The following is a 25,283-nucleotide window of genomic DNA, read 5'->3' as shown; positions in this document are numbered from 1 at the left end:
AACATATGCAAAACCTGAACAGACTCACAGCCCTGTACATGCATTTGGCCTTGTAGATTCCCAAGGACATGCAGTGTTTGTCAAAGGCCCCTGTGAATATCGCATTCCTTAGCTTTTCCTTATAAGCTTTCTGGTTTGCTTAGTGTTAGTGATTGTTATTCACAGCCTCAGGCAGCTGTGATGTTAAACAATCACAGCTGATTATTTTTGACAAACACCCTTGGGCAGAAGGCTATTCTCATTGGGTGTGTGCCAGGTCATATGAAATAAGCAAGTTGTGGAATACTCCATGGAGCTCCCAGACAGTCAAATAATGACAGTTTTCTGGGAATGGGGCTTTGAAGGATCTCAAACCCTGTTTGGCTGCCATTACTGAAGGCTTCAAGGAAACTGTGAAACTAGGGAGTACAAGGTGAGCATGGGGCGCTTTGAAAACATTATATAGTTTACATTCTTAATATGGTCTGTTTTTCATAAATAAAGACTGCCCCAGATTGCTGCAAGCCTTTAGTTAATTTCCAGAGTTCTGAAAAAGTTTATTTTATTTTTGTCAGTACCCTAATTGTTTTTGTAGAAGAAAGCATTTTCAAAGATCTTTTGTCCACCACTCTTGCTGATATCAATAGATATTATGTATGCCTAGAAATAAGATACCTTTTTATCCATTGTGCCATTGGTGTGCAAGAGTGAACCAATATTCCTAATTTTTAAGTTTCTCTGTCAAAGGCATCATCAATCACTTATGGTGCCTGCTGCTCCTCAAGTTTTTGAGGAGGAACTCAGGTCATTAGTAGGTTATTGACAGCCAAAAATCACTACTCATTGAGTCACCATCACAGGAAGCACAGAGATATATAGATTAAAATGTATATACTTCAGGGGCATAGCGAGTGGAGCCACCTCCTTTAATGCCGGCATCCCATATGGGCACCGGTTCAAGTCCTGGCTGCTCTACTTCCAATCTAGCTCTCTGCTAATGTAACTGGGAAAGCGCTGAAGAGTAGCCTAGAAGTTTTAAATCTGGAAGAAGCCTCTGGCTTTGGTCTGGCCCAGCTCCAGCCATTGTGGCCATTTGGGAAGTGAACCAGCAGATGGAAGATCTATTTCTCTGTCTCTGTCTCTATCTGTAACTCTGCCTTTTAAATAAAAAAATAAAAAAATATATACTTTGTTAGATACTTAACAGCTCTGGATGCCATACCAGCGATGATGTGACACACATAGACTGACTCTTGCCTATGACCATTAGTTGCTTCTTTCCCTCTTTTAATTGATAGTTTTATGAAAAAAACAGAGCATACATTATTTTATTTCTATTCGGATAGGTAGTTCAAGCTCCAAAGTCACATGCTTGTTGTTGTTGGGGCTGCCTATTGATCTGGATTCATAGAGAACCTTTGTCTTAAGAGATGATGTCTCTCTATGCCATGTTGCATCAACTGCATAGTGTCTCAGAAAGCTGAGACTCTCCTAGGAGGAGGGCTAAGGCCATTTCCGCCAGTGGCACCCTCAGCCCCTAGGAGGGCACATCCTGTGTTCCTGCACGGGCATGAGTAAGTTCTGGGTGCAGATCCTGGGCAGCCTCTTTCCAGGGAAACTCACAAGAGGAAGAAGAGTAAAACAACCCGGAGCCTCTGCTGCTGCCACCAGCCTCAGAGCCCAGAGGATACTCAAAGTCACCCTCTCACCCTCACCCTCAGCCGGGTCATTCAGTTAGGAATCTTGTAATTGAAAAGATGCTTCTTTCAGTGTTGTTTCACCAAATAAAAAGATACCAAACTTGAAATTAATAGTTATAAACTGTAGAATTTGCAGTGCACTACTGCTGATATTTTGGGGGTATTCAATTTGGGGCATGTCATTTTGAAATCTGCAGTACATTGTTTTACTACCATAGATGTAAACATAGATTTTAACGTGCCTCAATTTTACTACCAACATTTTTGTTATTCCTTTATGACACTTTAATTTTATCTTTCCAACAGAATGAATTATTATCACATGGAGTATTGATGTAAATAGAGATTTAAATAGGAGTTGGGCATTGTGGTGCAGTGGGTTAAGCCACAACTTGGGATGTTTGCATCCCACATCGGAATACATGTTCAATTCCCAGATATTTTGCTTCCCATCAAGTTTCTGTTAATGCACCTGGGAAGACATCAGATGATGACCAAAGTGCTTGGGCCTCTGCACCCATGTGGGAGATCTAGATGGAGTTCCTAATTCCTAGCTTCAACCTGGTCCAGTTCCAACTGTGTAGGTGCTTGGGGAGTGAACCAGGGAATGGACGATATCGCTCGCTCTCTCTCTCTGTTACTCTGCCTTTTAAATAAGTAAATAAAACTTGTTTTTTCTTTTAAGATTTGAATTGGAATCAGTTTTGACACCAGTCTGGCAAACTAGTTGAATTTCTATCACTCTACTCACGTCTGAGTCATTCAGAAAGGGATAACAATGTTGAAGGGATTGAACAGAATGAGGTAGATTTTAATTTTCTACTTAATCTCTAATTTCCAGCCTGCTAAAAATCCCTTCAAACTCATTTTACTTGATGTGATTGGAATTTAAAAGAAAAAGCATATCAAAGAATGGCCTAATCATTTTGTAACTTGGCATTTGGTGTGAAGTAATCATCCCAACCTTGACATTGACTGTTGTGAGTCATATTTGTGTAACCCTGTGTCAGAGAGCTCAGGAACACAAGGGTTTCTGTTGCTGTGGGGGGCACAAAGAATCACTCACTTGACTTCCACTGGCACCCAAGAAATAAGCATTTCTTGCAGATAGCATGACCCTCCTTCCTCACAAGTACTTTTCATTCTACAAGTAATATAGTATAAAAATGAAATAGACATAAAACCAACTCATGGCAAAATCTCTGATGCTCAATGCAAAATGAAGAGTTGATTTTTTGAAAAAATAAAATTGATACACCGTTGACCCAACTAGCCAAAACCAGGATAGAGAAGACCCAAATCAATAAAATTAGAGATGAAAAAGGAAATGTAACAACAGACACCACAGAAATAAAAAGAATCATCAGAAATTACTACAAAGAGCTATATACCAACAAACTGGGAAATCTGGAAGATATGTATAGATTTCTGGACACATACAACCTACCAAAATTGAGCCATGAAGACACAGAAAACCTAAACAGATCCAGAGAGACCAAGAGAGAAATCGAATCAGTAATAAAGACCCTCCCAACAAAGAAAAGCCCTGGACCAGATGGCTTCACTGCTGAATTCTATCAGACATTTAAAGAAGAACTAACTCCAATTCTTCTCAAGTTATTCAAAACAATTTAAAGGGAGGGAATCCTCCCAAATTCTGTCTATGAAGCCAGCATCACCTTAATTCCTAAACCTGGAAAAGATGCAACAGAGAAAGAGAACTACAAACCAATTTCCCTGATGAACACACAAAAATCCTCAACAAAATTCTAGCCAATCAAATCCAACAACACATCAGAAAGCTCATCCAACCAGACCAAGTGGGATTTATCCCTGGCATGCAGGGGCGGTTAAGCATTTGCAAATCAATAATTGTGATACATCACAATAACAAAGTGCTGAACAAAAACCATATGATTATCTCAATAGATGCAGAGAAAGCATTTGATAAAATACAACACCCTTGTATGACAAAAACTAAGCAAATTGGGTATAGAAGGAACATTCCTCAACAAAATCAAGGCAATTTATGACAAACCCATGGCCAGCATTCTATTGAATGGGCTAAAGTTGGAAGAGTTCTCGCCTAAATCTTTTACCAAAGATGCTCACTCTCACCATTGCTATTCATTATAGTACTGGAAGTTTTAGCTGGAGCCATTAGGCAAGGAAAGAAATCAAAGGGATATAAATTGGGAAGGAGGAAGTCAAATGATTGGTATTTGTGATGACATGATTCTATATATAGGGGATCCAAAAGACTCTACCAAGAGACTATATTGGAACTCACAGAAGAGTTTGGTAAAGTATCAGGATATAAAATCAATACACAAAAATTAACTGCTTTTGTATACACTGACAATGCAAAGGCTGAGAATGAACTTCTAAGATCAGTCTCATAAATAAATATCATATGTTCTCCCTGATCTGTAATAACTAAGAGAACACTTAAAAGATAATCTGTAGAAGTGAAATTGACACTTTGAGAAGCAATGACTTGAACAGCCCTTTTCTTGACAGTTGAGGAACATTTTTTTCTCTTCATAATATTTGTTGGACATTTTACTTAACATAGTTAATCATGTGTATATAAAGTCAGTGGAAAATAGATATCAGTAAAAAATAAAAGTAGGAATAAGAGAGGGAGAAGGAAGTTTGTAACGATAAAGCTGTATAGTTCTGCATATATTCCTGTGGACTTACTTCTAAGGGTACAGGTTAAAACTTGCCCTGGGACTCCAAATCCCATTAAGCTGGGCGGTAAAAATGTCATCCTGTTAAGGCGATTGAATTAAGTGTTAAAGTGAACATGTAAATAAGATCAAGTGTCTGGAAATAATAATAGAAAGAATTATAAAGGAGAGATTGTTCCAACATGGGAAATACTTCATACAGCAGACTCATAGAATGGCAATCACTTTAAGTAGCACTCTGAGCTCAGAATCAGCCCTTCAGGCATTCTGGCCTGGCTGAAGAGCCCATGAGAGCATTTCAGGCATGGAAAGCCAAGATACTGTGGCAAAAGATGTTCTGCATGAAGAATCTCTGTGAGTGAGACCCCAGCAGAAAGAAGTGGCCATTAAAGAAGGATGTTCTTTTCTCTGAAGGGGGAAGAGAACTTCCACTTTTCTTATGCCCTTGTCTAAATACTGACGGAGTTTGTGGATTCAAAAGGCTTCCCTAGCCTTGGCAGCTCATGTCAAGAACCTTGGTTAGTCACTGATGTCATACATTAGCAGTGTTAATTGTTAAATGAACAACAGAAGTCACTGTGCAATTATTTCCCATGCAGGACTTCTGTCCTTCATGAGTTATATTATGAGAAGTAAATGTAAAACTTGTTCTCAAACTCTGTGTGTGTGAGTGTGTGTGTGTGTGTGTGCAAGTTGTTGGAATCTTTACTTAGTATAGAGTTGGTCTTCTGTGTATAAAGTTAATTAAAAATAAATCTTAATGGATAATGAGACTGGGAATGGGAGAGGGAAAAGAAGAGGTGTGAGTGTATGTGGGAGGGTGGGTATCGTGGGAAGAATCATTATATTCCTAAAGTTGTACTTATGAAATTTGTGTTTCTTAAATAAAAGATTTCTTTGGGAAAAAACAAAAGAAATTAAATTTGTTCCATTGTTTAAAAAAAAAAAATTCTGGGGCTGGCGCTGTGGTGTAGTGGGTAAAAGCTGCCTTCTGCAGTGCCGGTCTCCTCTATGGGCACTGGTTCAAGTCCTGGCTGCTCCACTTCAGGTCCAGCTCTGTGCTATGGCCTGGGAAAGAAGCAGAGGATGGCCCCAGTCATGTCCCATAAAGCTCCAGGCTCTTGGCTTTGGACCAGTTCAGCTCCAGCTGCTTAGGTCCTTTGGGAAGTGAACCAGCAGATGAAAGACGTCTCTCTCTCCCTCTCTCTCTCTCTCTCCTTCTGTCTTTCTGTAACTTTGCCTTTCAAATGAATAAATAAATCTTTTTTAAAAAATGATCCTGTATTTTATTTCCTCTAACGAGAGGGGATGTTCAGGATTGTTTGTGGATTGTTTGTCCTGCTATTCCACACCCCACACTAAGGCATAGTAAATTTAAATATCTATTCACAGTGAAAAAATTCAGAATGTGTAGGTTTTATTCATGTTAAATATGTGTTGATGGATTGGGAGCTACATGTTATTCTATTAAAATATACTTTTGCAGGATTTAGGTAGATCTGTAATTTTTAAAAAAATTCAGGTTACAGTTAAGAGACTACTATTCTAAAACTCTAACTCTTAACACCTTGTGGCTGCTGCATGACCTTAGGGCAAGTCATTGAACCCCTTTAGATATCCACATCTTTGAAAGTAGGGATGATGGGAGGGGAGTTTGGTCTTTATGATCTCTTTTTTTTTTTTTCTATTTTTTTCCTTTTTTTTTTTTTTTTTTTTTTTTTTTTGACAGGCAGAGTGGATAGTGAGCGAGAGAGAGAGACAGAGAAAGGTCTTCCTTTTTGCCATTGGTTCACCCTCCAATGGCTGCTGCGGCCGGCGCATCTTGCTGATCCGAACCCAGGAGCCAGGTGCTTCTCCTGGTCTCCCATGCGGGTGCAGGGCCCAAGTACTTGGGCCATCCTCCTCTGCACTCCCTGGCCACAGCAGAGAGCTGGCCTGGAAGAGGGGCAACCAGGATAGAATCCGGCGCCCCGACCGGGACTAGAACCTGGTGTGCCGGCTCCGCAAGGCGGAAGATTAGCCTGTTAAACCATGGCGCCGGCCTCTTTATGATCTCTTGAGTTCTTGTCAACTTATTTATTCTGTGATTTTTTAAATAAATCACTTAAAGTTGGTTAACATGTTTTATTTCTTTGTGTATTTAACTCATAATCTAATTAATCAAATTTCACTGACGCAGGAAGAGAAAAATGCATAGTTACAGACTCAAAGTCATGGAAGTGAATCTAAAATTGTAGACTACTGAGATGATATAAGGTTTTCTTAACCAAAATTGTATGTTTTTAAAAATAAAATACTAAAAACTTTACCGGTAACTGCTTTGATTTTGTAATGTATCACAGATGTGGCTAGTCAGCTACTACATAGTCAGACTCCCGAAGGACATTTCACACGGACTGTCGCAGAGGTTCAACATTGGACTGAGTTTTGTAAAGTCAGCTTGACACAGATTCAACCCGTGTGTGGCTCTTCAGATCTTACACTGACTCAGAGCTTCACTTGTGGCCAGTGTGTTTCTTAAGGTTATTAGAAGGTGCCACAGTGTGGGGAAAACGGCAGTCAGCTGTTTCTGTTAAGATTAAAGGTAGATGTGTCCTTTCACAGTCTTGCTGCTTCAGAATTGGACTCCTTTATTGTGTCCAGATGAGACTAAAGAGGCTTGATATTACACTTACTGCAGAAATATATGATTGTATCTAGCAATACAAAATAACTGTCAAAATATAAACAGGAGGATAAGGAGGAAGGGAATTGTGTTCTTAGAATGATGTCTACAAATCACATTGACTCTGTTAAACACTAATTAAAAATTAACAATTTTTAAAATTTTAAAAAGAAAACATAAGCAGGAAACAGACTTACAGATACTACCTGGCTGAGCTGAGTTAGACTGCCAGGTATCCTTACTCTTTTTGGGAACAAGCTACTAGTTTTATGACTGAGTGATGGGTATATTTTCTTTGATGTGAACTGTGAAAATTTTTCATACTTGTACAAATTGTTCAATGAAAAAAATGAATTTAATTTCCATTTTATAGTTACTGTTTTTAGGACATGAATAATGAAATGGTTAGTGAGTGTGAAATTTGTTTTTATTCTTTTTAGGAAGGTAGAGTTTTTGCTTTATTTACAAAATCTTCTATGTTCAACAGGAAATATAAGTTTGTATACTAGCATACTATTTGAGTAGTATCTTCTACTCACTAACTCTTTGGCCTTGTCTTTCACCTCTTTGCATGTTGTTTATCTTAAAAATGTTCTAAATTTCAGGACCCTATAATTTAATAATAATCATACTAGCCTTATATTTACAAATGATGACAAGTAATTTTTGGCTAACCATTCATTAAAAATTCTCTTTTATATGAAGTGGGCATTTAGCCCAGCAGTCAAGATGCCCACATTCCACATCAGAGCGCCCGAGTCCAATTCCCAGCTCTGGCTCCTGACTCCAGCTTCCTGCTCATGCAGACAGGGTCGGGGACACAGCAGTCATGGCTCAAGTCATTGGGTCCCTGCTACCCACACTGGATAACTTGGCTGTGTTCTTGACTCCTGTCTTTGGCTCTGCCTATAGTGAGAATTTGGAGAATGAACCAGTAGATAAGAGTTTTCTCTCTCTCTGTCTCTGTTGCTGTCTCTGACTTTTTCTTTTTTTTTTTTTTTTATATTTTATTTATTTATTTGACAGAGTTACAGACAGTGAGAGAGAGAGAGAGAGAGAGAGAGAGAAAGTCTTCCCTCTGTTGATTCACTCCCCAAATGGCTGCAACGACCGGAGCTGCGCCGATCTGAAGCCAGGAGCCAGGAGTTTCTTCATGGTCTCCCACATGGGTGCAGGGGCCCAAATACTTGGGCCATCTTCTACTGCTATCCCAGGCCACAGCAGAGAGCTGAATCGAAAAAGGAGCAACTGGGACTAGAACCGGCACCCAAATGTGATGCTGACGCCACAGGCAGAGGATTAACCTACTGTGCCACTGTGCTGGCCCCCAACTTTTTCTCTTGCAGTCTCTACCTGATGAATACATAATTTTTAAAATTCCTTTGTATCAAAATTAGGATTATAATCTTCAATTTATAGTACAAAAATTTAAGTATACTCTGTCTGAATTGAGGTCTACTTAACAGTACATGCCAGGTCATTCAAAGAGTCAGAATGAAAGTCATGGGTCTGAGGGTTGAATCTGTAGGCTGTTTAACTTTAAACATGTTGACTTTTGGTAGAACTTGCTGTTGTTCAATTGAACTTAACAAAAGAAGATACCAAGTGGCTGTTATACTCATTTATGAGCTGGTAGGGCGATTATGTGGGAAGCAGGGATAACAATAATGTAGAATATGATGTTGCCTAGTACAGACGCAGAGTATGCCAAACAGGAGCAGAAAAGAAACGATTATTCACCCAAGTGCATTGGGAATCCCATAGGAATTGATAATAGATATTTGGATGGGATTTTAGGAAAAGGTAGTTTGGAGGTAGACAGTGGCTTTCTAGGCTGAGGTTAAGGTATGGTCAAGGGTGCAAAGTCTAGAACCTATTCTGGGAGGAGGAGGCCTGCTTGCCTGGGGGCTGGTGTGTGTCAGAGGGTAGGAGGGGCAGGGAGACACAAAGCCAGCAATGGGAGATGGGAGTGAGAAGATCCGACTCCTGGTGTAGAAAGTACCAGTCAGCTAATGGTATTACCACTTTGATAGCACCCCAAAATAATTAAGATTATTTTGACCCCAATATATTGTTAGATTAACCTTTTTATCATAACTTTAAATAGTTGCAGAAGCTGGAATTTCTAACATAATTTAAAATATAATTGTTGTATCATTCTCTTAAATGTATTCAAGAAAACACAAAATATAGAAAAATTTACACCATTCCTTTTTCCCCCTGGAAATCTAATTTTCATTCTAATTCCACCATAGAATTCTACACAATGTAACATATTTTGAAGCTTAAAAGTCGTCTTTGGATCATTTTATCATTCTTTCCTGTATCAAAATATGTATAAATTAAAATGGAAATATTGTGACCTAAAGGCTCCAAGTATTTAAAAATTAGACACTTCTTTTAGATTGAATTTTTATTAAGTTATTACTTGTACACAGTTCATCAAAACAGCATAAATACTTATCAGACATGTGGTGTAGTGGGTAAAACTGCCTCCTGCAGTGCTGGCATCCGACATGGGTGCTGGTTTGAGTTCCAGCTGCTCCACCTCTTAATCAGCTCTCTGCTATGGCCTGGGAAGGCAGTGGAAGATGGTCCAGGTGCTTGGGCCCTTATACCCGCGTAGGAGACCAGGAAGAAGCTCCTGGCTCCTGGCTTCAGATTGGCACAGCTCTGGCCATTGTAACTATCTGAGAAGTGAGCCAGTGAATGGATGATCTCTCTTTCTCGGCCTCTGCCTCTCTGTAACTCTGCCTTTCAAATAAATAAATCTTTAGGGAAAAAAAAAACTATTGATGGTTCCCATCACTCTCCATCCAGCTTCACGTTAACATATTACATTATGTTTGGCTCATCTTTGAAATAATCTTTTTGTTTCTGTCTTCTATATTTTAAGTCTCTAGTTAATGTTTGAAATATTAAGAAATCAGAGTATGTGATGTGGAAATCACTTTTTCTCACTTAAGATACAGGAAATTCTTGGCATGTGAAACACTCCATTGTGTCTCCTTAATCATCATTGTCTAGACCCATGCTCATCCAGTTCTTTAGCCAAGTAAACAGAATCATATATATCTTATATAACATACTTGAAAATAGGAAATATTTGCTCAAGAAAACATAAGGCCTACTGTATCCTTATCCTTTAAAAAATAAATAAACTCTTTAATCCTCCAAAAAAGATTTCAGTCTCAAAATAACTTCAGTATCCAATGAGTGCTTCAGTTATCACTAGATAGAACCTCACAAAATAGATGCACCAGGTTATTATATTTAGAGGCCACAGACTTTGATGGAAGAGAAGAAAATAAAAATATTTTTCTCCTTCTAATACGAAGAATTCATTTTTAATCGCAAAAAAATTTAATTTCCATTTCATTATAAAATAACAGAATTCTTAAAAAATTTCAAATCTCAGGATAGTACAGTGTCAAGCAGGTAAGGATGCTAACCATTGTTGTCACTTCCTTTACCCTCTCACCAGAGGGGCCAAGGAATTTCTCTTCCCCTCTGAATATTCATGTCTAGTGATAAAAATACCCAAGGATTTTTGTCTAGTGGGTACACCAGTGCGAACACAGAGACAGTGAACCAATTTCAGCTATAAGCAGAAAGGAAAACCTTTGAGTTTGCCGAATTATGGTGCCAATGTGATTTCATGAGCAAAAACCAGGCTTCCTGGACAGCCAGGAGTTAGAAATTTTATAAGGGCTTACATTTAGGGAAGTTGTATATATTCATCTAGTTTCCAGGAAGTTCCAGGAAGGGTTATGCATATTTAAAAGGGGAGCTTTAACATTATAATGAGGTAGGGTTGGTTTTCTACCAGGTCACTGCTGCTTATGTGCAGAATCCTGAACCTCACTTTAGCTGTCTGGGGGCTCCTAGTTTCTTATCAAGGGGAGTCCCCCACGGGGATGTGTCATCATCCAAACAGCAGTGACATGTCCACTTGCTAGGACATTTGGTTTTAGCTAGGTTGAAAACAAGATTGGGTCGTTTTCTCTCAGATAGAAGATGCCAGATTAACAAGAGAAAAAGGCATAACAAGTTTATTACACACACGGGGGAAATCATAGGAGTGATTACCTAGTAACTCAGCATACTAGTCATTTTTTCATTATGGTAACAAGTATCTGAGGCTTCTAACTTTATAAACTGTTAAGGTGCATTTAACTCCCAGTATTGGAAGTTCTGGTCCATGCTTGTGTATCCCAGTTGGCTGAGCCTTTGCGAGAGTGGCAGATGGCAGCAGTGGAGTAGTTGTGCGGGAAGGATCACATGGTGAGCTAGGAAGCAGAGAGGCTGGACTTCTGTAAGAACCTTCTCGTGCATGCTACCTGCCAAGCATAGACCCTCAGTGACTAAGGACCTCCTGCAAGTCCCCACCTCCTAAACACCATAATCAGATTTTTTTCTACCTTGTTAGTACCATTGACCTATGACTTTGGGACTTAAACATCTGTATGAGTCTGGGGGCCAAATCATATTCAAGCCATAGATCCTAATGTGATTCAGGAGAGAAGAAAAGGGCAATTGTAGGCTGTTTAGGAGGTGTGGTCACTGATTTGGGGGAGAAACGAATGGATCTGGAAGACAGACGATGGGCTGAGACCAGGTTCTTCTGAGCTTTCTGGGAGGTGGCAACATTATGTTATGGGAAGTTATGGGAAGGTGAAAGTGTACTGTGCACAGAAGTTGTCTTCCTGTGTAGATGAAGCCTCTCAGGCAGCCCCAAGAACAGGTGCAAAGTCTTTCTGAGCCCGGTGACTCCTGGTTGTCCTTGCCAGGGATTAGTTTTTCCTGGTGTTGGTATTTGAAGGAGTGTTAGAAAAATGGCGCAGTTATTTACGGCGCGATCTATACCCTGATTTACATCCTAGGCCCTAGCCCCCACCACCATTGCTGAAAGCCAGGTAGCCATGTGGCCCAACCACTGTTGTCAAGCTCCACCCCCATCCTAATGGGATCCACTGCTCCTGCTTCCCTGCCCGCCCTCCAGCAAAGGTTAAAAAAGGGCCTGTTCCTGAACACGTGACCGCTAGCCTCCTCTTCTCTCTCCCCTCTTTCCTCTCCTCTCTCCTCTTTCTCTCTTACTCCCCTTTTCCCTCTTTGCCGCTTCCGTCCAGTCTGCTGGGTTTTCCCCAATAAACCCTTTCCCTTACTCCGGTGTTTGGTGTGTTTTGTGACAAGGAGGATGTCCAAAACAATTATGTTTCTTCTGGAAAAATTCCCTTCCTCCCTATAAGGAGACCTTCAGAGAAAACCCCTTCCTGCGCGTGGAGAGAAGAAACAAAGGGCGGTCAGAGAGACCCTGGTTCCGAGGCACCTTACGAAGCTACATATTTGGGAGGCATTTCTGGGTCCCCACGTCACTAATCCTGTTGTAACTTGGGAAGGGCCAGAGAGCTCTCTTTGTTCCTCTGTATTATCAGTCCTATTAATTCATTTCTTAAGGTCATTGTTTTTAAGACCCAAGATCTTGAAAAAACTTCCGCAGCTTCCATTATATTATAATAAATTTAGGAGGGGGAGAGAATTGGCTGTTGCTCTTTTCTCCTTTTACTTCCATTCTTATTTTTATGTTCTTTCGAACAAAGACATTTCTTTCCTTTCATGTCTATTTATTTTTTCCACTCTCTCATCATAGCTCCAGGGACAACAGTGCTCTAACAGTAATAACTTCTTCAGGAATGATTCTAGGTTGTTTTGCTGATTCTTATATCTGATTCTCCTTTGTTTGTTGTTTTCATATTCAGATTTTTCTCTCCTGTTATGCTAATGTGCAACCATTATGGTCCCCTGGAGTGTAAGTGCCTGGGTGATTTGGACCTTGCTTACAAGAAAGGTTTTCTTCCTTTATTTTTGAAGAAATTGAGCTTGCCCTAATGATGTCAAAAAATACTGCTAGCTTAATATTTTGACCTTTGAAAATAATTTCACTTTTCCCAAGCCCAGGAGATAATATCAGATATAATTTTATTATTTAGTTGTTCCAAAGATGGATTCTTTTAATAATGATTGGTTTGGGCAGTGATGAATTTTCTTATTAAAAAATGTTTTAAATATGTAACACTTGCATAATAGAGAAAAACATTGATTTTTTTTTTACAGAACAATGTTTATTTTATATGTACTAATTATTTGAAGCATCTTTTTTCTAAAGGAATGTAAAAGGTTCAACCTCATATATAGGCCCAATCTTTAAATAAAGAATTCTCTCCAGTATTATTTAACAAAACTTCAAGTTATTGGTGTATTTATTGCAATTGTAAATGTGCAGGGTCCTGGGGCACTGCAAAAATCCCAAAGCTAATGATATTACAAGCTTCCCAGTTCCACCTACAGATGCAAATCGCCTACCTGGGAAAACCTCTTGGATCATGGGAAAACCTCACCCTAACTAAGATGGTACTATCATTATACTTCATGGACTGTAGTCCATGTTGCAGCTGTAGTCAGCTTCTAGCCATCCTGCCTGCCCATTGCTGTCATGCAGCATGTTCGATAAATCTCTGCTCACTATCTGACTACTCTGCTAAGTTTCTTCATGGCCCATGACACTGGCCTCAGTCAGTTGTTTCCACAACAGCAGATAGATAGAAAATCAAGTGATTCTCAAGTACATTGATTTTTTTTCCCCCAAATGTACTGTTTAAGATATGAGGGATATCAGACTGCAATATTGCTGAACTGACATGGCATGTTGCTGGGTGTTTTTGTAAAATATACAACCTTGTATTTTAAGATACTGGGGTATGTATATCCAAGATAAAATGAGTTCAGGTTAAAACTGTTAAGAGTTTTTTGTGCATACAAAAAGAGTAGCGAGTAAACTAGGAGTCCTCAAACTAGGAAATTACAGGAAGTTTCAGTATTGCAGCTCATTATAGCACAGTCCATGGAGCAAGGAGGAAGTATTTGGACCTTTTTTGTGACTGATTAGCATATATTCTCTCCCTTTTGTATTTTCTATTAAACTTTTATTTATTTTCATTTAAGAGTCAGAGAGATGAGAGGCAGTCTCCAAATGTCTGCCACAGCCAGGGCTGGGCCAGACTGAAACAGGAGCTCTGATCTCAAGCTGGGTCTTCCACATGGGTGACAGGGACCCACGTGTTTGAGCCATCACCTGCTGCCTCCCAGAGTGCGTATTAGGAGGAAGCTGAAACTGAAACAGAGTAGGCAGGACTTCAGCAGCCACTGCAATATGCAATATGCTGTCCCAAGTGGCATCTCACCCCCACTGAGCCAAATGCCCAACCCTCCCGTATTCTTTGTTAAAGCAACCAGAGCAGTCTAGGCTGCTTTGTCTATAGCTTGGTTTAATTTCATCTGAATCTTGTTGGTAAGAAAAGCAAGCATACTTGCATTCTGTTTATATTTAGGGTTAGCATTTTGGAGAAGTGAGAATGACATGTTTTAAGCACCTATAAGCCGCTGATACTGTGCTATCAACTCTGTAGTAGCCATTTTTATTTTTATTTTTTTAAATGTGTTACCTGTTGTATTCTGAGTGGAAGATTTTTTTATTTATCTTTCTAAATTGTTCTCTCCCCATGGTAAAATCTATGTTTCCTGTTTAACAGAGCTATTTTTCCCTCCTTTCTTCTATCTTGTTAATTGATGTGCACTTCTATTCCAATATTGATTGAAAATTAGTTGAGAAAAAGGGACTCTGAAAACTTCAGCTTCTGAGTCCAGTTATTGCACATACTGCTCTCGATTATAGGCGTATGATTTTAAATGTCTCTAAACACTGGATTTTTTTTAAGCCATAGCATGAGAATGCATAATTGTATCCATAGAATAGATTAGTTAGAGTTCTCCAGAGAAGCACACATTCCCTTGAGGGGATCTGTAGTGGGAACTGACCATCCTGGCTATGCAGGCCTAGATGTCCCACCCTCTACTGTGTGCAAGTTGGGGAACCTAGAAAGCCCTGACCCTGAGAGGAGCCTTCGTCCCAGTCTGAGAGCAAGGTCCTGAGAACCAGGAGGGTCCCCCTTACACGTTCAGGGGGCCAAAATCCCAAACACCAAAAGCCCTTAATGTCTAAGGTCAGGAAAGAGAGGTTGGCCTAGCTCAAGAAGAAAAAGAAAATTCCTCCTGTTCTCTGCCTTTTTGTTCTCTTTGGCTCCTTAGTGGATTCAGTGGTGCCTGCTCATGTAGACAAAGGTGTCTCTTACTGTCTGATGCTTCGAGTGCTGCTCTCTTCTGGAAGCATCATCACAGACACACCCAGAAATAACATTTTACTAGTTATCTGGACATCCCTTAGCCCTGTCAACCATACAGTCAGTAAACATTACTTGGGTTATGTAGTGCAGCAAATGACTGCAAAAATCTCAGTGGCTTGTAACAGCAAAAAATTTCTTTTTTTCCCCACACTACACATCCATCATGGACTGGCTGAATGTCTGTTCCTATTGTTGCCACTTAAGAATTAGACCATGAAACAAAGGGGAGGGAAGGCAGGGAGACATAGAGAACCATGGGTTTTAAACCTTCTCTGTTAGTGGCAAAGGTCATTTTTGTCCCTTTTGTCATTGTTTGTAGCAAGTCACACAACTACTCCTGAGTATGGGCAAGGGTTATACTACTTTCATAGGTGGGGACACCAGAATAATTGGCAAATAGTAATACTATTTTTAGTGGCATTACATTTAGTGGTAATAGATTTTTAGTGGTATTCCTGTGCAGTGAGGAGCTGAATGAGATGCTCTTTTTTTTTTTTTAAGATTTATTTTTACTTGAAGGTCATTTACACAGAGAAGGGGAGAGAGAGAGAGAGAAGGGGGGGCCTGAAACACTTCAATTATAGCTGAATGTATAAAAAATCGAATTGAGTGATTACCAACTGATCAACATGACCCCATCAACTATCAACACGGTTCCTTTTGGAGCAAGACCTAACACATAGTCCAAGATCTGATGCCGGTGCTCCAGCGTGTCCTATTTCTGCAGTCCCCTTCAGTATCCACAAAGTCAGATAAGTTGAGTGGAGTAAGAATAGTAACATTCCACCTATTACTTCATTGATGACCTTATAACTGCTATTAAGTGAATTACCAGCACCTACATTTATGCTCAGCAATTTGATAATAAATTATCGTTAACAGCATCGGAAAGTTAATCAGGAGCATAGGAAGGGAAAACTCCCAGGTCCTCACGTCCCAGATGGAAAGGGCTAGATACTGTGAGCAGATTCCAATTTACATTTGACCTATAACTTAATTATAGCAGGAAATTCACCTTTAACCTGCAAAGAGTTAAGGTTTTCAGCATTTGTGCTAAAACAGGTTGACACAAAGTGTCTGGCCTAAGTAGCTCTCCAGACATGTAACAGGACTTCAGGCTCCTTCACCATCACCACTTCATCTCAGCATCAGAGTCAATAATCAAACTCTGAACTAAGAAGATAAAAATATACATCTTGATACTCATGTCAAATGCTAAGAGCTTAATTACACACACATACACACATTTACTTGCAACTGGTATTATCAGCATTTTATTTTCAAATTACCACTCTGCTCTATTAAGGCTAAGAGTTCTTGTATACTGGTTTCATTAATCTACACATATATTTAAACCTCATGAAAGTGAATATATATCACAAAGTCAACTCTACTCAATTAATTTATTTTAAAACATTTATTTATTATTTATTTGAAAGGCAGAGAGACAGAAAAAATTTCTATCTGCTGGTTCATTCCCCAAATGTCCACAAGAGGAGGGGCTAGGTCAGGATTCAGCCAGGAGCCAGGAACTCTGTCAGGGTCTCCCATGTGGGTAGCAGGTATTCAAGTATTTGACCACCATCTGCTGCTTCCCAGGAGCATTAGCAGTGAGCTGGATCGGAAGCAGAGCAGCCAGGACTTGAGCTGAAGCTCCAATATGGGAATTGGGTGCTCCCAAGCACCAGCCTAGCCTGCTGCACCACAAGGCTGGGCCCTACTGTATTAATTTTTATTTAAGATTTATTTATTTATTTGAAAGGCAGAGTTACAGAGAGGTAGAGGCAGAGACAGAGAGAGAGAGAGACAGAGAAAGAGGTCTTCCATCCGCTGGTTCAATCCCTAGACGGTTGCAATGGCCAGAGCTGTGAAAATCCGAAGCCAGCAGCCAGGAGCTTCTTCCAGGACTTGCATGCAGGGTCAAGGGTCCAAGCACTCTTGCCATCTTCTACTGCTTTCCCAGGCCATAGCAGAGAGCTGGATTGGAAGAGGAGCAGCCGGGACTAGAATTGGTGCCCAAAAGGGATGCTGGCCCTTCAGCCCAGGGCTTTAACCCGGTGCACCACAGTGCCGGCCCCTCTAATAAAATCTTACATGGAACAGATGATCTCTAGCCCAGTTATGCCATTAGAAGTCCCTATGTAAGCAAGTAACAATTTACTACACCTAGAATAGTTTTGCAGGGAATCAATCTATATAATAAACTCCAAAACCCTATGTTTTATTATTTAATTGAAATAAATGCTACTGCATCCTGCAACTTTTAACTTGGCTATTAAAAACACTGTAAGTGAAAGAAGCCAATCACAAAAGAGCACATATTGTATGATGCTATTTATATGAAATGTCCAAAAGATACATATATGTGTGTATGTATATATATATATGTATGTGTATGTATATATATGTATGTATATATATATATATCCAAATATAAATATAGAAAATAGACTAGTGGTTGTTTAGGACTGGGGTAAGGTAGGGAATGGGAGGGGAAGGCAAGAGACTTCTAATGAATGGAGTTTGTATTAAGAATGGTGAAATTATTCTGAAATCAGATCATAGAGGTGGCTGTACAACCCTGTGAATATACTTAAAAAATTTAATTGCATGCTTTGAGTAAGTCAGCTTGGTGGTATATGAATTATATCTCACTCAAGCTATTTTTTAAATGTTGAAAGGGAGTACTATAATTTCTCTTTTTTCTTTTTTAAGCTTTTTTTTTTTGTGTGCATTATAAGTTAGACTAGCTGAAAGCAACAAAGCACCATATAGTTTAGCATTGTAAACATGCATACTACTTCATAACAAAGCTCTAATCTGAGAGGGCTTTCTGATTGATAAGTATCAATGTGAATACTGGGGCAGGTGTTAACTCAGTGCACATGCTCACACAGCGGTTTCATGAAGCTGGTAGTGTGTATATTCAGAACCAGGTGATTAGCTTGGCACCTGTGGGCCAATAAAAATGGAACTTAGTTCTTTCAAAATTGTACCCATGCATAGCATTACTTTTTTAAAATTAAGCCTGATTTCATTCAGTTCATTCTGGGCTTATCTTCCTGTTTGAGTTTTGGGAAAGAAAATTAGAAACATGGATCTGATTTTCAGTTTTTGAGAAGGGAGCCCCGTGTAAGTCAGCATCAGGTAGAAAGCCTCTTGTTAATCTGCTTAGCTGTTCTTGGGTCCCTGCATATGAAATAGTCACACCATGCCACACCAATCCTTCGGTAACAAATGGCCTTTTATTGGAACAGATCCCACGTGCACGCGAGGTACCTCTGGAACTCCTGAGAGTACCTGCGCAGGCCTTGACACCCACATCCTGCCCTCTGCTCTGGCTCTCACCCAGCTCTGGGCACCCTTTGCTCATGGCTGCCATTTTTTTCTCTGCTTCCTTTTGAACTAAGTGCTCCTTTTTGCCTTCAGTGAACCTAAGCTTTAAACATCATTTATAAATTAGATCCACGAGAAAATATAATCATGAATCCAATCCAGAGCTCCAGCAGAGCTTTTTAGAAATTTAACTCATGATGGGCCTAGTTTTAAAGTCTCTGGATTTTCACCTGTGTATATATTTACTGACATATTCATATTTAAGTTTTCATTTATTCCAAAAATTAAGGCAGACTGATTATATGCTTGTTTGCCATCCTAAATAGATGTTTGCCTGCTTTAAGCAAACTGAACTAGTCCTAGTTTGATATTTTACTATCAAAAGTAAATATATTTGGCTTTGATTAGATTGTTGCACTATATATTTCTATATAATACATGTATTGTATAGAATGCATGTAATATATATCAGGAACTCACACCACCCTATGCCCCATAAATATGTACAATTATTTAACAGTTAAAAACAAAATGTTAAGGGTGGGCCTTTGATGACAGTAGTTAATATACTTCTTGGGACACCACAATCCTTATCTGAGTGCCCTGAGTTCAATGTGAAAATAGGGATAAAAGAAAAAACAGAAGTAAAAAAATACACATCTTGTGACTTTGGGGTGCATCAATCTGTGTTAAGTCACAGATCTTTTTTTTTCATTCCCATTGGCAGAAACAGACTTCCAGAAGCAAGTTTTATTTTGTGTTCTAGTGCCTACCATGTTTAAAGTTCTCAAGTCCATAGTATGAAGCTGAAAGTAATTACCAGTGGGAAGTTATTTTGAGAACCAAAGGGGGGAAAAAACCCACCACATTTATCCTAATTATTTACCATTAACATTTTAATTTGCAAATTGTCATCCTGTAACAGGGCAAAGTTTCACTTAGCGTGGAAAAAGACGAAGGCCACCCAGAGCGCTTCCAAGAGAAATTGCACTGCCCTTTCCGGCCCGAGGTCCTATGCACTGGTGAACTGCTTTCACAACTATGTTATACAAATCAGCAGAAGTTAAACCTCCTTTGCTTGCTTGTTAGGAATAATTCTACTGGTTGAATGTGTATGAAATTGTTTTACCAGGAGCCTTAACTACTTTCCAAGGAAGAAGAAGAATGTTAGATAATTTTGCTATATAAGCACACATCGAGTTATCTCAATACATTTTCACAGTAAGGGTGGAGCTTTCACTATCTCCATTTTACAGATGAGAAAATTAAGGCACAGAGTCTTAAAACGGAGAGTCTTTTCACGTCATTCTATGTGTTAAGATACCATTTCTTGGGATCAGTGTTGTCGTATAGTGAGTTAATAGCCTACAAAGCCAGCTCAAGACTTGGCTTTTCCACTTCAGATCCAGCTCCCTGCTAATTTGCCTGGAAAAGCAGTGGAAGATGACCCAAGGGCTTGAGCCTCTGCACCCACTCCACGTGAGAGACCTGGAAGAAGCTCCGGGCTCCTGGCTTTGGCCTGGCCATTGTGGCCATTTGGGAAGTGAACCAGCAGCTGGAAGATCAACCTCTCTCTGTAACTCTGCCTTACAAATAAATAAAAAAATAAATTAAAAAAAAAGAGAGATACCATTTCTTGCCACAGTGAATATGTTGTGAGCCATCTAAAACTGAGAAATTATTTTTCTGAAACTTTTTGTGGATCTTGATGTTCGGGGGTGAAAAGCTGAGAAGCAGGGCGTCAAGGCAGAAGGCCAGTGTTTTACCATGGGGCATGTACACGAGTGTTACTCTGCCTCACACAGCCTCCTCCATACATAGTGGTGAGGAAGGGTATGAGGAGCCTGTTGACTCCATGCCCAACCCAGAAGTTTAATGTTGTTTTGAAAGATTTATTTATTGATTTGAAAGGAGGAGTTACAGAGGCAGAGGCATAGAGAGAGGGGTCTTCCAACTACTGGTTCACTCCTCAAATGTCCACAACAGCCAGAGCTGGGCCAATCTGAAGCCAGGAGCCAGAAGCTCCTTCAGGGTCTCCCATGTGGGTGCAGGGGCCCAAGGACTTGGGCCGTGTTCTGCTGCTTTCCCAGGCCATAGCAGAGAGCTGGATTAGAAGTAGAATAGTGGGGACTTGAACAGGCGTCCATATGGGATGCCAGCATTGCAGATGGTGGTTTTACCCACTACGCCATAGCACCGGCTCCAAAATTTAACATTTTTGCCAAGATGTAAGCAGTTGTTTTCCTACTAACTTCTTCAACTCCATATGAATTTAGTAGTCTTATCTATGGCAAGTATTATTTCCCAATAGAGAAGATGTAGGTAAAGGATATCAATAATTTTCTTTGGCAATCTGAATTTCCTAGTAAAAAGGAATTTTTTTAACCAACCAACATGCCATAGGAGGTTAAACTGCTGCTTGAGATTGCAGCATCCCACAATGGATCACTGCTTCATGTCCCGGCTGCTCCATTTCCCAACCCAGCTCCCTGCTAAAGCACTTGAGAACACAGTGGAAGATGACCCAAGTACTTGGGCTCCTGCCATCCACGTGGAAGACCAGGATGGAGTTCCAGAATCCTGTCTTCTGCCTGGCCCAGCACCAGCTGTTGCAGCCATTTGGGGAATGAACCAGCACATGGAAGATATGTTTCTCTGTCTCTCCCTCTCTCTGTCACTCTGCCTTTCAAATAAATAAAATAAATCTTAAAAAAAATAAAAGGAAGAAACTGAATGATTTAAATGATCTGTGTTCCACTTTGGTCAAAATGCTAATGTGCACAGTAGAAAGTGGAGAAGCAAAGGGTGTAGTTGATCCATATGTAGCACTGGCCCTTGAATTACCAAGAAGTTACCCCGTGGATCCAGATTCTTCAGCTCTTGGGGAGCCTCCAAAATCCTGTTCTAAGATGAAATAAGATCACAGACCTGAAAGTATGGTTCTCTGAAAGTGGAAAATCAGAAGACACATGCAAGTTATTCAAAAGCAGCTGCTTTTTTTTTTTTTTTACACGTTTTAACACTATTGGAATCCATGCCATACACTTTCCAGCCCCCACCCACCTCGAACTGAAGTTCTGATAGCAGGCAGCAGCGGAAGGCTGAAGCAGTCCATTTTCTTTTTGCTTACATCAATGGCTAAGTTAGAGCACAGCTTCACCTCTGACCCACCCACCCCCTCTTTTGTAACTGCTCTGTATCTTCAGAAGAATTATAAAATACTCTGAATTTCCTCATTTGTTTCCCTCAGATTTGCTCCTTTTCACTTTATGGGATAGGTTCCTCTCGCTCTTCTCTCCTTGTCTTTCAAAGTCTGCATTGTGAACATTGGAGCCCACTGGTCAGCTAGCTGGCCTCGTGCCTTTTGCATAGTAGATACTAACAAAACAAAACAAACAAACAAACAAAGCGTTCTTTAACTAACTGCAATAAGAAACAAGCAGCAGATGTGTTGCAGGTCTCTGTTCCTTAAAAGAATGTGCTGACTCCGCCTACATCTGGCGCCTCTCTGCTCAGGTGCACGGGATTGTGGGGCACCAGCTGCTGAGATACCTGCAGTGCCTCCTGCTGCCTTGACAAAGCAGGATGTAAAACGTCCTTGAGGCGAAGGAGAAGTGGTGTTGATTTTCACGTCCTTAAGAGTCTTGTCACTCTGTAGGCGTTGTGTGACTTTCTATGCACTTTGTCACCCTGAGAGAGACACAGCACAAGGAAACAATTCCGTGGAATCTTCTGGAAGTGACCTTCCGTTACCCCATGTCATCCCAGGTATCGCCAGCTGATGCGCACTTGCAGAGCCTTGAGGATGGCTCTACTCTGAGCTGTGTTTATCTGCGTGCCTGTGTGAGCGTGCATCGGAGGGAAACCATTCCCCGATTGGTGAAGCGACTAATGTTTTCTCCTTTCCTGTCTTTAAGGAGATGGCAAAAATCCTCAATCACCCCAGAGTCTATGCTTTCCTGCACATCCCGGTCCAGTCGGCCTCCGACAGCGTGCTCATGGCCATGAAGAGAGAGTACTGCGTGGCCGATTTCAAAAGCGTCGTGGATTTTCTGAAAGAGAAGTAAGTCTGTTAGTACTTAAGAAAATCACCCTTTCTTTGTTCTTTCAATCGCATGTGGCAGAAATACACTTCTTGCAGCCTCACAATTAAAGGAACAAGGCAGAAGGCGAGACTCTGGGCGCTCGCAAAGGCTCTCTGTTTCCTGAGGCCTCCTTGATGTGGTTTCTTGCCTCCCTGCAGTGTATATCCACCTCCCGTCTGTGCGTGACACACCATTAATTTGTGTAAGATTGCTGGTCTTCCTAAGGTATCGTGAGTTGTGATTATTTTTGTACCTGGCCTGGGAGATGAAAACTGCTTGAGCTTTGCTCTGCTAAACACCGTCCCCACCTCCCCACCCCCCTTTAATGTGGCTTTTTGAAGTTGTGAGCTGGTTTTGGCATGGAGGGAGGCCAAATTGCGTCGCTAAAAACTGGATCATTTTCTACAAAATAGCCTTTTCTTCAAGAGTACCTGGACTGTCTTGGCTGTTAAACACTAAGCCCTATAGTTGGCTTGAAGAATTGTGATTTATAAGGAGGTCTGAGGGTTCTGTTTTTTAAAAGTTCAAATCACTGTTGACCAAAATTAAGGCATATTTACACAGTCTCAGACATGAATGATAATTTTGTTTCCACAGAAAACACTTGCAGCCCTTAATTATGTTCTTCAAAATCCTCCTCCTCATCATCACCAAACACTGAACGCCTTCTGTGATTACACAAGACAGGAAATAGAAGTGCCGGCCAAGGTCACACACAACTTTCCCAAGAGGGGGACAGGCTAGATCATTTATCTTGGCATATTTGTGGTGTGGATCTTCCCACTTGCCATCATTTTCCCCTCTTTTATTTCTTTTAATTAAGACACATCTTTGTTGTTTCCGTCTTCTTTTTGATAATTATGCACCTTTGTACCACGGCAAAGTACTACACAGTTATGATTACTTTAGACAAATTGCAAGCAGTTTTTCTACCTTTAATTAGTCATTTATCCCGACTGCATACATTTGTCTTCAAATCTTTTTCTTCATCTGTTTACTTTTTCTCTCCTTCCCTGTCTTCCTTTCGTATGTTTTTCTAATTCTTTTTTTTTCACCTCTAGGCATTCCTTGATTATTGTAACCACTAAGAATAAAGACAGTGTACATTCAAACAAATACAGTTAATTGTTTGAATATTCAAATCACTGAGTAGAAGGTATATTTATTCCAAGATTTCATAATTATAATCATTAAGTATATAGAATCTTCAAAGTAGAAAATAGAATAAGCAATCTTTACCATCCTAAGTCTTTGGGATCTTGAGCATAGGGCAAAGCTAAAGAATAAAGATGTCTATGTTCAGTGTCTGTTGTTGGCCTATTTCACTCCCTTGCGTGTATTCTAGTTTATTCTAGGTAAACTGGTATCATGTAAGAGACTCTCTCTGGACATGCTGGCACTAGTGAATGGACTATTTTCAAAATTGCAAAGAAATTGTTGCACCTGTAAAACATCTTGCCTCCTGCTTATTGAAGCAGCAGCATATAATGTGCACTCTTTGTACATGTTATGCAACATTTTCCCAAGTGTGGACATGCATCCTGTTGTGCAGAATAGACCGGAACACTTTCCAAATAGTTTGTTGCGTTAATGTGATCAAATAAATTTTAATGAGATCAACACCTCTGGTTTACTGCATTTGGGTGACTGCTGACTCAGTTGTTTGGAGAGTTACTGTGGCTACCTAACTGGCCAATAGTTTCGCAATAAGTATCCAGCCTTTTATGTTTCTCTGAAGATGAACCTGTTAAGTCCGCTGCCTCTTGAGCAGTTTCAACATCTTTTGTGAGCTACATAAAGGTCAAAAGAGGATCACATCCAGGTATTAGGAAATAGTGTCTTGTCTTTATTCATGGGCCAAACCCAGGTTCTTTCCTTTGGATTCTGAGTTACTTTGAGGCAACTGTGTAGCTTTCTTAGCGGTATCAGAATAGCTGGAGGAGCCTAGAACCAAATACTGTACCCAGAGATTTCTCATATCTTCACTGCTACAAATACCACAGATCCCTGGAAGAGGATGTTGGGGACACCATGGAAGACACCCGAGCCCACACCCATCTGTCCTGAATCTCAGTTTCAAGTGCTGTGAGTCCCTGGAATTATAGAGTATGAGTCTGGGCATTTAGCGTCTCCAGGAGATTTTTAAATTAACTCTGCGTTCTGTATATGCAGCAAGGACAAAAGCAAGCATGGTGTGTAATTTCACATTTAGATTATAACAGAGACATCTTGGAAAAGTGTAGCACACAGGCAGTATGAGCTACTTGGTACATATAGTAGATAACAGTAAATTTCAGGGACTCTGGCTTTTGTTTTTTTTAAGTAATTAGATTTTCACTGCACATGAAGTGAGCAATCCATGAAATTCTCTATTTCTGCAGTCCAACCTGTTGCTGATGGAGAGTAGTTATACTATCCTTAGTTACCTAAGGATAGTATAATCCAGCTTTGCTGTTTGGTGAAAAAAAAAAAAAAAAAGAAAGAAAGAAAGAATTTTCCTATTCTCCCTGGGAAAGTCCATCCTTCCAGGGAATAATTCCTAACTGCTATAGAGATTTAGAAACACATGAATTTTTTTTTTTTTA

At 40.1% G+C, this 25,283-nt stretch overlaps 1 protein-coding gene across 1 annotated transcript in view; it reads left to right on the top strand.

Moving 5' to 3' along the window:
* CDKAL1 (CDK5 regulatory subunit associated protein 1 like 1) overlaps window positions 1–25,283 on the top strand; it is a 737,125-nt gene that overhangs the window by 457,691 nt on the left and 254,151 nt on the right. Inside the window, exon 10 of the mRNA XM_062185315.1 lies at window positions 22,531–22,676. Coding sequence (XP_062041299.1) covers window positions 22,531–22,676 — 146 coding nt within the window. The remainder of the gene's footprint in view (window positions 1–22,530; window positions 22,677–25,283) is intronic.

The sequence above is a fragment of the Lepus europaeus genome, chromosome 3 (genome assembly GCF_033115175.1).
Source record: "Lepus europaeus isolate LE1 chromosome 3, mLepTim1.pri, whole genome shotgun sequence".
In the NCBI taxonomy this organism is placed as follows: domain Eukaryota; kingdom Metazoa; phylum Chordata; class Mammalia; order Lagomorpha; family Leporidae; genus Lepus; species Lepus europaeus.
The sequence above is the reverse complement of the archived record's forward strand: the minus strand, read 5'-3'. Positions and strand labels throughout refer to the sequence as shown.